This window comes from Poecilia latipinna, unplaced genomic scaffold (genome assembly GCF_001443285.1).
Source record: "Poecilia latipinna isolate Pla-1442-1.1 unplaced genomic scaffold, P_latipinna-1.0 Scaffold1167, whole genome shotgun sequence".
Taxonomy (NCBI): domain Eukaryota; kingdom Metazoa; phylum Chordata; class Actinopteri; order Cyprinodontiformes; family Poeciliidae; genus Poecilia; species Poecilia latipinna.
Genome location: NW_015113783.1, coordinates 17,584 through 32,703, shown reverse-complemented (window position 1 = coordinate 32,703; position 15,120 = coordinate 17,584). Strand labels below are relative to the sequence as shown.

The 15,120-nt window shown below is 38.4% G+C and overlaps 1 protein-coding gene across 1 annotated transcript in view; it reads right to left on the bottom strand.

Annotated features, from left to right (window-relative positions):
• Nucleotides 1-13,951, bottom strand: part of rtel1 (regulator of telomere elongation helicase 1) — a 25,202-nt gene extending 11,251 nt beyond the window's left edge. The window contains exons 1-23 of the mRNA XM_015053209.1: nt 13,690-13,951; nt 12,953-13,151; nt 12,080-12,173; nt 11,016-11,097; nt 10,620-10,680; nt 9,870-9,945; nt 9,706-9,790; nt 9,361-9,426; nt 8,924-9,080; nt 8,687-8,725; nt 8,524-8,599; nt 7,280-7,377; nt 7,069-7,124; nt 6,320-6,391; nt 5,823-5,910; nt 4,984-5,116; nt 4,583-4,696; nt 3,784-3,824; nt 3,342-3,427; nt 2,059-2,136; nt 1,653-1,730; nt 875-1,021; nt 679-794 (exon numbers count right to left, since the gene is read on the bottom strand). Of these exons, the coding sequence (XP_014908695.1) occupies nt 679-794; nt 875-1,021; nt 1,653-1,730; nt 2,059-2,136; nt 3,342-3,427; nt 3,784-3,824; nt 4,583-4,696; nt 4,984-5,116; nt 5,823-5,910; nt 6,320-6,391; nt 7,069-7,124; nt 7,280-7,377; nt 8,524-8,599; nt 8,687-8,725; nt 8,924-9,080; nt 9,361-9,426; nt 9,706-9,790; nt 9,870-9,945; nt 10,620-10,680; nt 11,016-11,097; nt 12,080-12,173; nt 12,953-13,151; nt 13,690-13,791 (2,144 nt within the window). The 5' untranslated portion in view covers nt 13,792-13,951. The remainder of the gene's footprint in view (nt 1-678; nt 795-874; nt 1,022-1,652; nt 1,731-2,058; nt 2,137-3,341; nt 3,428-3,783; nt 3,825-4,582; nt 4,697-4,983; nt 5,117-5,822; nt 5,911-6,319; nt 6,392-7,068; nt 7,125-7,279; nt 7,378-8,523; nt 8,600-8,686; nt 8,726-8,923; nt 9,081-9,360; nt 9,427-9,705; nt 9,791-9,869; nt 9,946-10,619; nt 10,681-11,015; nt 11,098-12,079; nt 12,174-12,952; nt 13,152-13,689) is intronic.
• Nucleotides 13,952-15,120: the final 1,169 nt, after the last annotated feature.

Here is a 15,120-nt window from a genome sequence, read left to right as displayed (position 1 = left end):
TGTATTATTATTGAGCTTTTGAGATGCTAAATAATCAGCTGCTCCCATTTGTAAACAACCCCCATCACATCACATCACTGTTCAAAATTTTTCAAAAATCCTTCCAGCTGCACAGCATCCAGAACCTGAGAAATAATTGTTCATAAATGCAACTCCTGAATGAGAAAGAATCCAAACAAAAACAGAAGTCTGCAACTCTCTTAGCGACCGGTCTTGTTTCTTCACTAAGTCAAATACTAAACATTTTTGCCCCAAAAATGTGTTGCTCCCAAACTCCCTGGATGAACCGATATTAAATAAATTTTAAAATAACCTTGTATGTTTGAATGTAAATTAATTTCCAATGTCATTCCAAAGTATTTAGAATAAAAAAAAAAAAACTTAACAGAGGCTTGAAGAACAGTGCAAGAAAACTTGATAAATAAAAATCATGATAAATAAATAATTATGACATCTGATTATGGATTAATAATAGTAGAACCACTTTCTGACATCATTAAACATTCAGCTGTTGATTAAACTCTGTTCTAATCACCAGTTGCCTAATTATACCCAAGGAACTTAAAACTACGATGAACTAGTAACTAATTATAATACTACTACTACTACTACTAATAGTAATACATTTAATTTATAAATCTCTTTTTATATCACCAGGATAAAAACCAGGACATGTACCTTTGATCACAGAGAAAGATGGCTCCGTAGTCCTCCTTGTGGCGGATAACTCTCCCGATGGCCTGGTTCACTGCTCTGAAGGCCTGCTGTTTGTACCACTCCTGACCTGACAGGTACTGACAGGAAGAGGCATCATGTCACCACTGAACATCATCATGCTGGCCTCCCTGGGGCTCAGCTACCAGTCTAAGCTCACCCTCATTCCTGGAGATTTTTTTCTGCTCATTTCGTCCAAAAACTGCATCTTCAGGACGACCCGAGGGTCAAACTTAGGAGGAAACGGCAGGCCGGTGATGATGACGCCCCGGCCGAAGGTGTCTGCAAAATCCAAACCTTCACTAGCCTAGAATGAGAACAACAGGAACGGAGCTGCTGTGAGACAGTCAGTCATTCACACAGTGATTATCCTGTCTACTTGCAGGTTAAACTTGGGGAGTTTATTAAAGAGTTTTTTGCTAAACGGTTGGTTGAGGAGCAGTGAAATCCCTGCAGAAGTCAGGAATATTTCTGCCTACTTCCATTTCTCCATGGCCTCTCACAGAAACCACTCGAGCCGCTTGGGCTTCCAGGACCCATCAGCTGCTTCTGGTCAATAAAACCTTCAACATGGATTTCTCAGGAATACTTCCCACAACTAAGATGGCAAAGATTAAACATTTTGTGAACATAAATTTACAAGTTCTTCCTGATTTCAACTGAATCACACATCTACAAAAGTAACATGTAGAGAAGTGAGACTTTCAGCTTCTTCCATTCACTTATTTCGCTTCAGAAAAGTTCAGAACTCTTAAAACTAAAACATTTAACAGAAACCGTGATGCATCATCAAAACACAGAGAGCTGTAAGGATCATTCTCAACACACCACCAGGGTCTGGTGTACCGAGACAACAATCAGCTGCATATTTCTTCCATCATCCATGAAGCTTCAGAGGAAAAGCAGGACGAAGACTTTGCGCTGCTATATGAGCTTACCTTCCCACGACAGACGGCAAAGAAGCTTCCTCCATTTGACGCTGGGTCATTCACTTTGTTGTAATACCCATCCATAACCTTTAAACACACAATCAGGCTCAGGTCAGCAAAGAAATCCAATCCAACTACTACGATCCCAGAGACCCTGAATATGGAGGTTCTTAACATTAATTATTGAAAAACCAAGAAACCCACAAAAAAACATGCAAAGAAGTTGGACGCACTTTGACAAAAATTTGATTTGGCAAAAAACAACAATCAAGATAATGTGCTAAATATATATTTAATTTTGTTATTTAAAAAGGTAATTTATTCTGTAAGAAGAAATAATTCCTGATTTTTGCCCCATTTTCTTCTTCATTCCTCTGTGTGTCTTCCAGTTCCATTTAATGAAAACCCAGCTCACCTCATTAAAGGTTCCCTTCCCTTTGGGTTCAACAAACATGGGCTTCATGTTCTCGATGCGATCCGTGTGTCCGTTGGCCTGGAGGGAAAAACCAAACTCAGCAAAATGCTTTGACACGTAACACCGAGTAAAAGCTTTAAGACGAGCAGCAACATGGCACCTTTACACACACAGGCTGCATCACGATGAACATCAGTGAAGGGGGTTCAGGATTTCCCCCAGTGTTTTACAAGCCTGGCGGGCCACCAGGCTTCACTTGTGCCCCTGCCAGGCTTAGCATTGCTTATTTCCTTAAGTATTTTTAAAATGTTTGCAGTTTTTAAGACTTATTGTTGGTGTTTAGGTATTAATCCTCCAATCTTTCAATAACACATAATTATCAAGTCCATCCATCCATTTTCTGCCGCTTATCCGGGGTCGAGTCGCGGGTTCGAGGGTTGCTGCCGCGACAGACACCAACAACCTTGCGGCCGCAACTCCGATAAGCCGCCTCAGCAATGGAGGTACGGAACATGGTCCACTCAGACTCAATATCCCCCACATCCCCCGGAACGTGTTCAAAGTTCTGCCGGAGATGGGAGTTGAAGCTCCGTCTCACAGGGAACACCGCCAGACGTTCCCAGCAGACCCTCACTGCACGTTTGGGCCTGCCAGGTCTAACTGGCTTCCTCCCCCACCACCGGAGCCAACTCACCACCAGGTAGTGGTCAGTGGACAGCTCCGCACCTCTCTTCACCCGAGTGTCCAAGACATATGGCCGCAGATCCAATGACAAAATCGATCATCGAACTGCGACCTAGTGTGTCCTGGTGCCAAGTGCACATATGGGCACCCTTATGCTTGAACATGGTGTAATTATCAAGTGATATTTTCAAATTTCCTGTCAACTTTAAACATCTTTTAACTGAAAAACACGACGGGCCCCTTAATGAATGACTGCCCTAGCACCCAACCACCAGGCTTAGCAGAAAACAGAGCTGCTGTTTCTGACTAGAACCTATTTGAAAAGCAACGCTGGGTCCTTACAGCACTGACTGCTGATCAGATGATCCTGGTGTGGGTTGGTTGATAGAAAACAGTAGCAACATATACTCTGATACATGGCTGATGCGCCCAGTGTGTATTGCTCTTTACTTTCAGAAATGTAAAAATTCTGTCCAGCAAATCAAAACTTTAAATCATTAGAAAATAAGACAAGAAAACAAGATGAGGGGGAAAGAAAAAAGTTTCCTTGAACTGCATAGATGTCTTCTGAAAAGGTATCCTGGAGATTTTGGACTCACCCTCCAAAACTCCAGAGTTTTCTCCATCAAAGGGAAGGAAGGAAAAAACACCAAGAGGCCATGAGGAACCACCCGGCTAAGGTTGGCTGAGGAGAAAACAAAGACAACAACAAGAAACCAGAAGGAGCTTCAGAAATGAAATAATATGGGAACAGAAAATGTTCATTATTTCCAAAACCCGACAGCTTGTGATTGGATAATATCAACTATCACAACTGATTTAAATCCAATTGAGTGTTCATCTACCAACAGCAGCAGTTAGAAAACAACTAAAACTGGAGACAGCTGTTTATTTTTTTGTTTGCTCTGAAAAGGTCCTTTTACACGTCGATATAGGGCTGATTGTATTGTGGCTAAAGAGTGTTGATTGCGTCTTTATTTCCAGCAATAGGGAAAAGAATGAAAAAGTAAAAAAAAAAACAATAAAGAAGCTGGATCTTACCTACAGTGTTTCCTAAAGAAGTCATGTTATCAGGATTAAACCTAGCAAAGAAAAAACACATCAACACAGCTGCTGCACAGGTGCCATCACAGCTGTCAAACAATACATTTACATATTAATGAATACACAGATTTTTGGATGTAGAACTTTGTATCTATATTTTTGTGAGTTCATATAGTGTACCAACTTAAATGGAGATTGTCTGTATAATTCTCTAGTTTTTGTATTTTATGTTATTTTGTCCCTGTGTGTGTTCAACATGCAGCACAAGCAGCTGATGCAGATTGGCAATGTTTATATTTCTTTAAAATGGTAAATGTTGAATACAACATAACATTTTTCTATTATTAGCAATGTACTGTCTTTCATTTTAACTTTATGGAAAGCAGGGTCGTAGAAGATCCAGTGACTAAAAACTAACAAAAAAAACCCAACAAAAACATGACTGGCCCAAAAGTTCATTTACTTGACAAGACAGAGCAGTTATTTTCAAACTAGAAAAAGTGACTCACATCCAATTATTGATCAAAGATGACGCAAAACAAAAAATAAAAAAGTACACCAACAAAATAAAATAAAAAATAAAATAACGAGAGACAGTCACTCACACAGTGACAGTCTAATGTCTATGTTCTAACCACAGCTTCTGACTGAAGCATTTCTATTTTTAATGAATCTAGATTAGAAGAAGTCCTTCATTTAGCTGATGTTTGGAAGGCTTCGTGCAAAACAATTTAACATCTGAGGAAAAACTGAGAAAGACCGACGCCACGATTCTCCTCATGCTGAGAACATTTACCTTCGATCGAATGCTGAACTCAGGTGAACTCCATCTGGACCTCGATCAATAACGCTCACAAAGATCTGGTCTCGCTCGATCACATGGCCATTTTCAAGAAGCACCGGAAATTTTCTGGAACAAATAAAAGAACCGAATCAGAGCAAGACACGGGTTCAAAATACTGACAACACAATCCATCACAAGCTGTTCAAATACAGAAGGTCAGAATAAGAGTTAATTCAATTAATTATTAAATTTAAAAAAAACAAAAAAACATCAGATCTCTAATCAGCTAAGAAAACAAAAAGTGAATGATTTAGTTAATGTGTCCAGGCATGGGCCAAATATCAACCAGGCCTAAAACAATCTCTGTTTTGTCCTTGTCATTTCTTATTATAAACTGATTAGAGGAGCCTTACATCCTCATCTCAGAGGTGAAAGAGGTCAGGGGTGAGAGGGTGCCACTGGTCAGAATAACACAGCGAACCTCTTGATTCACCAGGTCCTGCATGCTGAAGCCAGGGGAGAAGCACCAGTAGCTCAGGACGTTGCCTACAACACACACACACAGAAGCAGATCAAACATTTAACTCATTCAACAGTCGGATGAGCTCACCGTTGGAGGAGTGAGCTCCTCTGTCTGCCATGAGAGAGAACCGACTGATCAATTTACTCACAGATCAGAATAATAGCAATCTGAAGAAAATTAGCCTTCAGTGACAACATATGTTTTTTGTAATCATTTAAAATGATCTTCATCAGTGGTTCTCGGGTTGTTCTTTGGCAGCTTCCTTCTTCATTTCCAGTCATTTGCATAGGAAATTAACAGCCATCTATAAGATTATAGAGATGGCTGTCTCTATAATTAACAGCCATCTATAAGATGGCTGTTAATTATAGAGAAATGCTAACCATTAGACTTTAGATGAAAATCTGGTAATCAGTTTATATTTATGCACCTGAAAAATAGGTCACGTGCTCTTCATCTACCAGAGGTGATGTGTTTTGGTCCTACATTTCATTTGTCCTCCATTTGTATATTGTACTGCTGATTTTATAAAGAGGTTCTGCACCCAGAACCATTTTCTAATTATTAATAAAACAAATACAGAAACCAGATGCTGAAGAACCTACCACAGTTTGGAAAATGTATATTCCAGCATCCTTTTTTACTCTACGGATGCAACTTTACAGAATAAAAACCATGAGTTAAATCTAATTGTTTTAAATAAATAACCATTTTACCAGAGATTCATACCTTGTTTCTTTGAAGATGTAGAAGGAGCGGACCACAAATCAGGGGTCTGTTTCTTTTTCTGGTAGCTGTTGTCAAGATGGATGTGAACCTGAACCAAGCAGACCGTCACACCGTATGTTAGTGTGCAAGCAGGATCAGGAGGCAGTAGATAAAAATATTATTGTTTTTTTTTTTGCTGGAACAAAAAAAAAGGGGGTGACAGCGGTAGGAGTTCTCCCTGAAATCGGTGGTTAGCTGGTTCGACCCATGCTCCCACTCACTGTTTGTGTCCTTGCCACAAACATCGACCACCTTTGCCTGCTGCTGGTGGTCAGAAGGGCGGATAGAGCAAAATGGCAGCTTCGCTTCTGCCAGACTGCCCAGGGCAGCTGTAGCTACAATCCAGTAGCTTCTCATCATCAGCGTGTGAATGCACTCTTTGAGATCTCAATTTGATATAAAGGGCACTATAAAAACAATCTATTATTATTATTGTTATTATTATTAACTGAACAGACCTTAAAATGGGCTGAGTTGAACTCCATCTGCTTCTGTTTGTCCTTATCCGATGGTTCCCCACAGAACACCAACTAACAGACCAGAACACAAGAACAACTCACTGTTCCACTGCAACAGACTCGGGAAGAATAAATTAGCTTTAGATGGCTAAAGCTGATTTTGCTTTAGCCATCTAAAGCTAATTTTACCAGCATATGTGGCTAAATGTGACCTCAGATATCTTACGATTTTACTGTAAAATAACAGAAGATTTAAACTCAAAATCTTCTCTTTTGAGTTTAATACAACAATTTCATAAGTGAAATTCAGAAATATCATCAATCTGGTAAGGAAGAAGCACAGACCTTCAAAAAACAACATGTCAATCAAATGCTACACAGAATCAAGGACTTTCTGACAGTGGACTGAGTGAACCTTCTGGTATATAAAAAAAAGTCTGACTTTGTAGGAAGTTTGATTTTTCTCTGCATAAAAAAAGAGTTTCCTGACATCCTCTTACAAGAGCTACTAGTTTTCATCCAACAAACGGTTTTAATTCCACTGATGTGACTGGATTAAATGTAGAAACACAAACTACATCCTAAAGATGGAAATTCCATAATCACAATTTTTTCTGAGTCCTTAACACACATTGGATCCTCCAAGTCAAAATAGCTAAGTCAGGTAAATTCCTACATTTCCACATATTTGTCTGGACATCTCGACAGCTACCTGAAGCGTTTTCCTCAAACTTCGTCCTGTGGCTCACCTGTATCATATCAACCAGTTTCTGCAGTCCAGCCGTACTGAGGAAAATTCCTGGCACTGGTGAAAAACATCATGTAAACGACTGGTTAGAGAAAAAAATCTGCACATGCATAACATTATTGTAACACAATTATTCCATTAAAGCCTATGAAAAGGAGTAGAAAATGTATAATAGACAAAGCAGCAATATGAAGAGATGCCGTCATACTGACGTCCAGTCAAGCTTCCAATGATCTGCTCCAAAGCGTCGTGGATCTCTGTCTTGGTCTTGTAGGTCAGATGGGCTCTCTCCAGCAGCTCGTAGATGAAGCTGATACAGAAAGAAGGGGACATGTCAGATCTGTCTATGATATGGAGAAAACAGTGCAAGAGCAAAAAACAAAACCAAAAAAATGAACAGTCTTTTTTCGGTAATTGACCCTGTGTCTTTATTAAGACACACCTGTGTCCTATAAATCGTTCTGGCACTCTTCAGAACTGTACCCCTCCGCCATGACAGATGCCAAAACAACCTATGAGCTCCCGTGTAGTCTGTCAAAAAACAGACATCTGGTGGCCTAATGTCATTTTTATTTAGTTGATTTCACTTTAAAAATGGTCATAGGATGCTGCACGGTTGGCTGCACAAACAAACAAGAATGCAAACTTTTAATGAGGAATGATGTATTGTGGGTAAGGCATCATTTAGTGTCGGGACTGAAAGTGATAGTCTACATTTAGAATTTGATAATGTTCTAGTGTCTGCCATGTTTTCACATTAAAAAACAAAAACAAACCAAAAAAAAGGGTCTTTCTGCTGAATTACGGTGCTGATGTCAGCTGCTCTGCTTCACATCATGGCACACTGGCCTGAAGCAGGAGCAGAATCCTGAGTTTGAATTAATAACAACATAAATGCGTTTCAGATCCGGGGTGTTTAATCCTTCAGTGGTTATAGTTTGAAGGTTGTTCAGGAGGCTCCACTTCTTCTGCTTCGGAGTCAAAGGTGAACGGGTTGTACCACTGTGTGTCTGCTGGCAGCCATTTTCACGTGTCTGAGGTGCCGATATAAACACTGAGTTAACGCTACAACACGTTCCTCAATGAGCTCAAAACAAGCAGAACTGATTGGGTGAAATCTCAATATCTAAGAATGATTTTGTGTATTAAATGTAATTAACACTGTTTTGCATAGGCCACAGAACTATCCTAGCTTATTCAAGAAACCGTAATAATGGATATTTAAGGGTAACTCTCTGCTCTGACCGTAAGCTGCAGGAATGTGGGCACAAATTCCACTCATGTATATTTTGTACTTGTAAACTAGAATGCGTAGCTGTGACTTGAGTTTTGTAAACTTGTAAAACAAAGGGTTGAAAATGTTATTTTTTGTATTGAAAAATAAAAATGTATGTATGTGCAAAAGATTTGGATTTTTTTTTTCAAAATAATTTCACAAACTGTTAAAATCACCTACATTCCTGGTTTTGTGATGCCTCTGTCACTTGGAACTTCATATGAATCAATGGCAGTTTCCAAATCCAGCAGTATTTCTGTCAAAGCAGACAGAACATCTCCTGGTCTTCAAATACAATCAGAGAGATACTACCAGAAAAGTGTTGCTCATAAATTATACTTACGTTTGATTTTAGCAATTGTACTTATATCTATTTTTAAACCTGAAAAAATACGGAGATGAAACAAAGTTACTTTTTTTTAGTGGTACAAATCTGCAGTTTATGTCCTCATAAATTCTCAATGCAAATTACTCCAATTTATGACTTCAAGACTTTAAAAGCACTGCATTACAAGGAAAAGGGTCAATTTACTTGCTTTTTAGGAGTCAATGATTGAATTAGCTATTCAAGAAACTTAACCTGAACTGAGGGACTCTACATTGTGGTCTTCTGTAACAGAGTCTCTTTGGCTGACTTCTCTAGCCTGCTCCACCAGCAGCCGGTCCACAGCAGTGATGGCAGAAGCGATATCGTATGGAGTCAGGTCAAAGGACGTCGACTCTTCACACGTCTTCTCCTGCAGAGAACAGAAAGGCTTCATCTGAGGCATATAAAATCATCAAAACAAGGTGGCTCCACAAAGTATTGACTCAGGGGTGATTAATACTTTTGCACACCGCACTTTTCAGTTTTTTTTATTTGTAAAACATGTTTTGAAATCATGTATAGTTTTCTTTCTACTGTCTGGACAGTGAGTGTTTGAAACCAAAGCCAAATTCTTTGTTTGGCCACACAATAAGTGACATGCCGCCGATGTAGACAATCAATATTTTTAGAGTACAGGGAATCAATCTTACCACATTGTGAGCTTCGTCAAAAATCACCACAGCTCCGTTCAGCTCAATATTGTGAGCCCTGCGGCTCTGTGGAGAAAAGGACAACATTGCAACTTTTTCAGAGAACTTTGGTTTTGCTAAGACACACCTGTGACCTACGAATCATTAGAACATAACAGGCTCTTCAGGAGCACACCTGTTAGAAAACAAGGAGCTTTATCAGTCAGAACATCCATGTTAGGAAGATATGAGTCATTTCTTTTGCAATCATGACTCCTTTTCTTAATTTAAAGTGTTTGGCTATATAAAGAGAAATGAAAATCAACACAGACGAAGACAAAACCGTCCATCCATGACTTAGCTCACTTTTGGATCCAGCAGATAGTTGTATGGCATGAAAATGACATCAGCTTGCTGCTTTAGAGAACGACTGAGGTAGTACGGACAAACCCTGGAGAGATACAGCAGATCACACGTCAATGCTTTAGCCAACGTTCAAGTAAATAAACAGTCAGAGGTAGTAGGGTTACCTTTGTTTGTTGCCAAATTTGACCAAGTCCTCCACATCAAGGATAGAGTTAACCAAGTCTCTGTCTGTGCTTTTCTCTAAAGGAAGACAATGAAAAAGGAAGAATCATAATTTAGACAACTGCTAATCTTATTTTAAAGACACACTGCATATCTTGGGATATCTACTTAATAAACCTCTAATGCTTGTAAACAATTAATGCTGTTATTTATGATGTTTTGGACTTAAAAAAGATTGTTTAAACACCAAAATATGTTCATTTAAGAAGCCTTTGTGGTACTCCTAATTATTAAATTCTTGATATATATAGTAATTGATAGATTAAGAATCAATACTCCAAAAAACATTATTTATTTCTACTTCAGTCAAAATTAATAAAGCATAACTTTCTGATAAAAAAAATTCTGTATTTTACATTCTGTGTATTTGGAATATGTACCAAATCTGTCGATAACTCTGAACTAATGTTAATTAATTCAGAGCTAATTGGTGAGTGCTGGACTTATGCCTTCATCTATTAGTTTAAAACCTAAACCTTATCAGGCAGGTAAGATAACTGAGACTGAAATATTTGACTATTTTCTTGTTGTGCCCCGATTTAATTTTGATCTGAATTACTAGCTTCATTAATAATAGCCCAAAGCAATTATTTCACATATTTATAACCAACAGTAGACTCCTAGTAGCACAACAGCATTCCTCGTGTTTTTGCTCAGTTAAGGTCACTTCCCTGGTAAAAACTGATCATTACCGTCAACGTTGTTGTAGAACTGACATGACCTGGTGGACACCTTCCCTCTGCACATATGAACCTGGATAACAGAAGATTTCAAATAATTATCTTCACATATGTATAAACTGGCTTAGTACAAGGATTCATGCCAACTTTGAATCTCTGCCGTTATATTTAGCAACTTTTCAAACAAAAAAATCTGTATGGCTGAAAATCGAACTCAGCAGGTCAGGCTTTTCAAAGATCAGTGATCAGCCAGAAAACTGCAATCAGTTCATCCCTATTTTAAACCACCAACTAGACTGCAAGCATGGCCCAATTTATTAGCTTGATGTTTAGTTGGAGTGGTAGCAGAATTATTCAATCTACTTGAGACAACAGGTGTTGCAGTAAGCGCTTCGGTGTCGAGCTTACCTTGATGTGGTTGCTCTCCTGACGCATTACTTCCTGGTTGATACACAACTGCTCTCTTGAGCCCAGCACACACACCTTTGGCCTAATTCAACAGACATACAGAGAAATCCAAATTATAATGCCGATGTTCACCAAGTTTAACCTGAAACACTAAATTCAGCTCGACAGTTCCAACTTTAACGCAGACAGCCTCCCCGTTTGACTCCAGAGTACTTTGGTACACACAGGAGTTCCTGGCTGCATAGATGCCTGCAATTACGGATGGCCATTTATTGTATCATTTATCCTGATAAACTTGATTTATTATTGTCACAATAAATTCCAATCAATGATATTTATTTATTTTTTATTTGACTGGTTTCCTAAAGAAGCGTATTACACATAGGTGTGTTTTTCAAAAGCACCATTTGTGTTTGTGGGGTTATGATTGCTGTGCCATGCAGTCAGCTCAAATTTAAATGTATCACATACAGTAAGAAGTAGTATAAATAACAAACTGGGTAAGGAATGGAAAGCCAAAAGAGCCTCAATTAAGCCAATTAAAAGGATACATGTGAAAATGTTAATAAAACTTGAGATGCCTTCATCAAATTGATTAACAGCTTTTATCTTAGTTTTCTAAAGAAAGAATAACATCTAGAAACTGTTATCATTTAGAACAGGAAGAGCGTAAACTAAAAAGAAGGGGACAGAACAAAGCATCAATCAGAGAGTAAATATAAATTATCTTCTACTAGCTCCAGAATGTCATGGGTGGAGGCCCATCGCAGATGATCTGGCCCATGTAATATTTACATGGAGTGTAATGATGAGAAGGTATTCTTACATAAACACAATTTCTTAGCAAGTGTAAATGTATGCCAATCAGCAACAAAGACTTAAACAATTGACTGAATAAAAACTAACAACTTGTATTTTGTACAAGTTAATACAGCAAATGTTTACCTGTCTCACCTCTGTAAAATCTTTAAAACACTACTTTGAACTCTCGTTATATACGATAATCTCCATTATGCAAACCCAAACAATGACACTGTATGAAGCTTATCAATAAGACTGTTTACCTGTATGAAGTGTTCTTTAACTCATTGATAACCTGTGCGAGCTGTGAGTGAGTCCTGGAAGCGTAGATGATCTTGGGAATATCAGTGTAGTAGGCTGAAGGACAGAAAGATCAGAAGAACCACTGTCAAGTGATGAAGTTGTATCAACTTAGTTGCTGCTTCTCTCTCAAGTTTCTAACAGGATGATCAATTCCATCAAACTATTATCTTCATCTTAACCCAGGGTCAGGTTGTAGAAGTCCAGACTTCCCTCTCTGCAGCCACTGGGGCCATTGTGCCAACACTGAACCTCCAGCACATCCTGGGTTTTCCTCTGGGCCAATTTTTATGCTCCTCTAATTTGGAAACAACCTTCCAGAAAATTGCAAAGCTGCTGAAACTTAAGAGTTTCTTTAAACCCAGGCTGAAACATCACCTGTTTATAACTGTCTCTGACTAATAATAACTGGAACATTAATTAATTATAGTCTTTATTCCAATATTTGATCATTATTCTAATGGTATTTGAGAAAATGCATATGCAGGCAGTTTACCACTGCCAAGTTATAGAGGACTGCTCAATATATGGAATCACAGTGAACAACAGGAAGTATAAAACAAGAGATAATAAAAACATAGCATGAAATAACATTCAATTGCAATGAATCTGGCATCCAAAGATATCTGTCTGTATAATAAATAAATGCTGTAGATGATGTTATAACAAAAAAAAAAACTGTCTTAACATGAAATCTTGGATAGTTTTTGCTCAAGATGATCATCCTGTAAGAACCCCCTGCTAGTCAGTACCTATCCGTAGAAAATACCAACTATGGTTCAGACATGCAGGGATGTCTTCTGTGATGAAGACACAGAGAAAACAAAGTAACATACTTGGCTTGTCCCCATCGGTAGCAGCTGTGCCCCAGGAAGCCAGAGGTGTGCTTGGGAACAACTCCTGTCCTTTCAGCTTGTCTGCTAGCCTGCGAGCAGAGATGGAGTCCCTGAAGTGCTCCCTCCATGCCAGAGTGGCACACAGCAGACACAGAGTTTTGCCAGTTCCTGTAGGACTCTCCAGAACCCCATTAGATTTCTGGAAACAAGAAGCCAGACACACAGCTTTTACAGAATTTATTTTCTTTATTGCACCTTAACTCCTAATATACCAAGGAGGGCAGTGGCAGCTACACTGGCACTTTCTGGTGTCAGCTGCCACAGCTTAGTAGCATCAGCTTCTGACTTTTGTGGCATTAATATAAATATTAATAGGTATTTTTGCACAAATAAAAAAAGTACATACACGCTGTTGACAGCAGCCTTGACTTTGTAATACATATACATATGTACAGACTTGAGTAGTAACTAACTACATTTACTCACATTTATTGACTAACTTTTTTGATATGCTCTACTTTGTACTTTTACTTGAGTAATTGTATGATAAAGTATCACTGTTCTTGAGTAAAATTTCTGGATTCTCTACCCACTGAAGGAAAAATTAACATGTTTTAACCAAAAATTCACCATTCATTCCTCCTCAAAGTACAGCTCGGTACTTATTGCTAGCTAAACAGCAGATGTACCGGATGTGGACGTTTCTAGAAAGCTTTCGTGTTTCCATGGGAACTTACCTCCTGCAAACATTGTAACACTTTGCTCATGTAGTCTTTCTGACACTCGTACGGAGTGAAGGGGAAATTTACTGTCACTCCTCTCAGATTCAGTGAAGGCATCTCTGTCTCCCCAGCCGGACAAACTGCAGTTCAGACGGCCTGTTAACGCCTGCTATGTTCAACACAAAGAAGCACATTACAGGTAAAGTTTGTTGTCTCTGATGGAAACTTCAATAGCTTCGCGCCAGCTTCTTCTTCTTTTTTTGTTTCTTCTTCTTGAAATTTATTGCCGGTTGGTAAAAAGGTTTTTTAAGTGAGCATTACCGCCACCAACCGGTAAGGAGTGTGAACCATATGACATAAAAAAACAACAATATCCTATTATAAAACTTATACTGTTTTAAAAAAAATCAAATATATCTCGATGTCCTCTGCTTCCCGAATCCTTTTGCAATAAATCAACAATGTCAAGTTTCATTTTCATATTGCTAAGGTTCCTAATTAACTTGTTTCTCTGAATCTGATAATTCATACAAAGCAAAGTTCTATTGTCTCTTCCCCACAATCACATTTTCCCTGTCACATTTCCCTATCAGAAATAATGAGCTACTTCCTACCGACATTTTGGTAATTTCCCATCCTCCCATATCTGGTCATACAGTTCTAATAAAATATTTTTAGAAGATTCACTTAAATTACTAACCATAGAAGATTTAAGACTTAAATTCCTAACCATTGCTTAACAAATTTGATCTTTCATCTGATCAAAGTTTGCACCAAGATGTTGTATATCTTCAATAATCTGTTGAGAGCATCATCTCTTCTGTCGTCATCTGTTGGGGCAGCAGCACCAGAACCAGGGGCCTAGAAAGGCTCAACAACCTGAAAAAGAATTATGCATAAAATCAAGAAAATTATGGACAACTCTGACCATCCCTTTCTTGAAACTGTTGTAGAAAAACAAATGTCTTCAGTTGGAGGCTTCTTCAAATTTGCTGTAATACCGACAACAGGAGATCTTTCCTGTGTACAGTCATCATCATCTGTGATAACTGTTTAATTAACAGTTATTAACATTTGATTTCCCTTTAGGATCAATAAAGTATTTTTGAATTTGAATTAAGTCACAGGACATTTTCCTTTGATTCCAATAACTGTGGGAAAGGAGGAAAATGAAGATTTGGACATTTTTGCCAAACAATAATCGCTATAAGGACGTAGATTTTCATCTAACTTCAGTTTGCATTAGGTAAGGCTGAATGTGTAAGAATCGTCAATAAATCGTTCAAAAATCTTTGAAAGGAATATTGTGAAATGAATGGTAGTCTACCAGGATTTGTAGGACATGCAAGCAGAAACCCCCCACCCACACAGACTTTTGTTTTGTCACAGATTACCAGTGGTGGGAAGTAACGAAGTACAAGTACTTCGTTACTGTACTTAAGTACA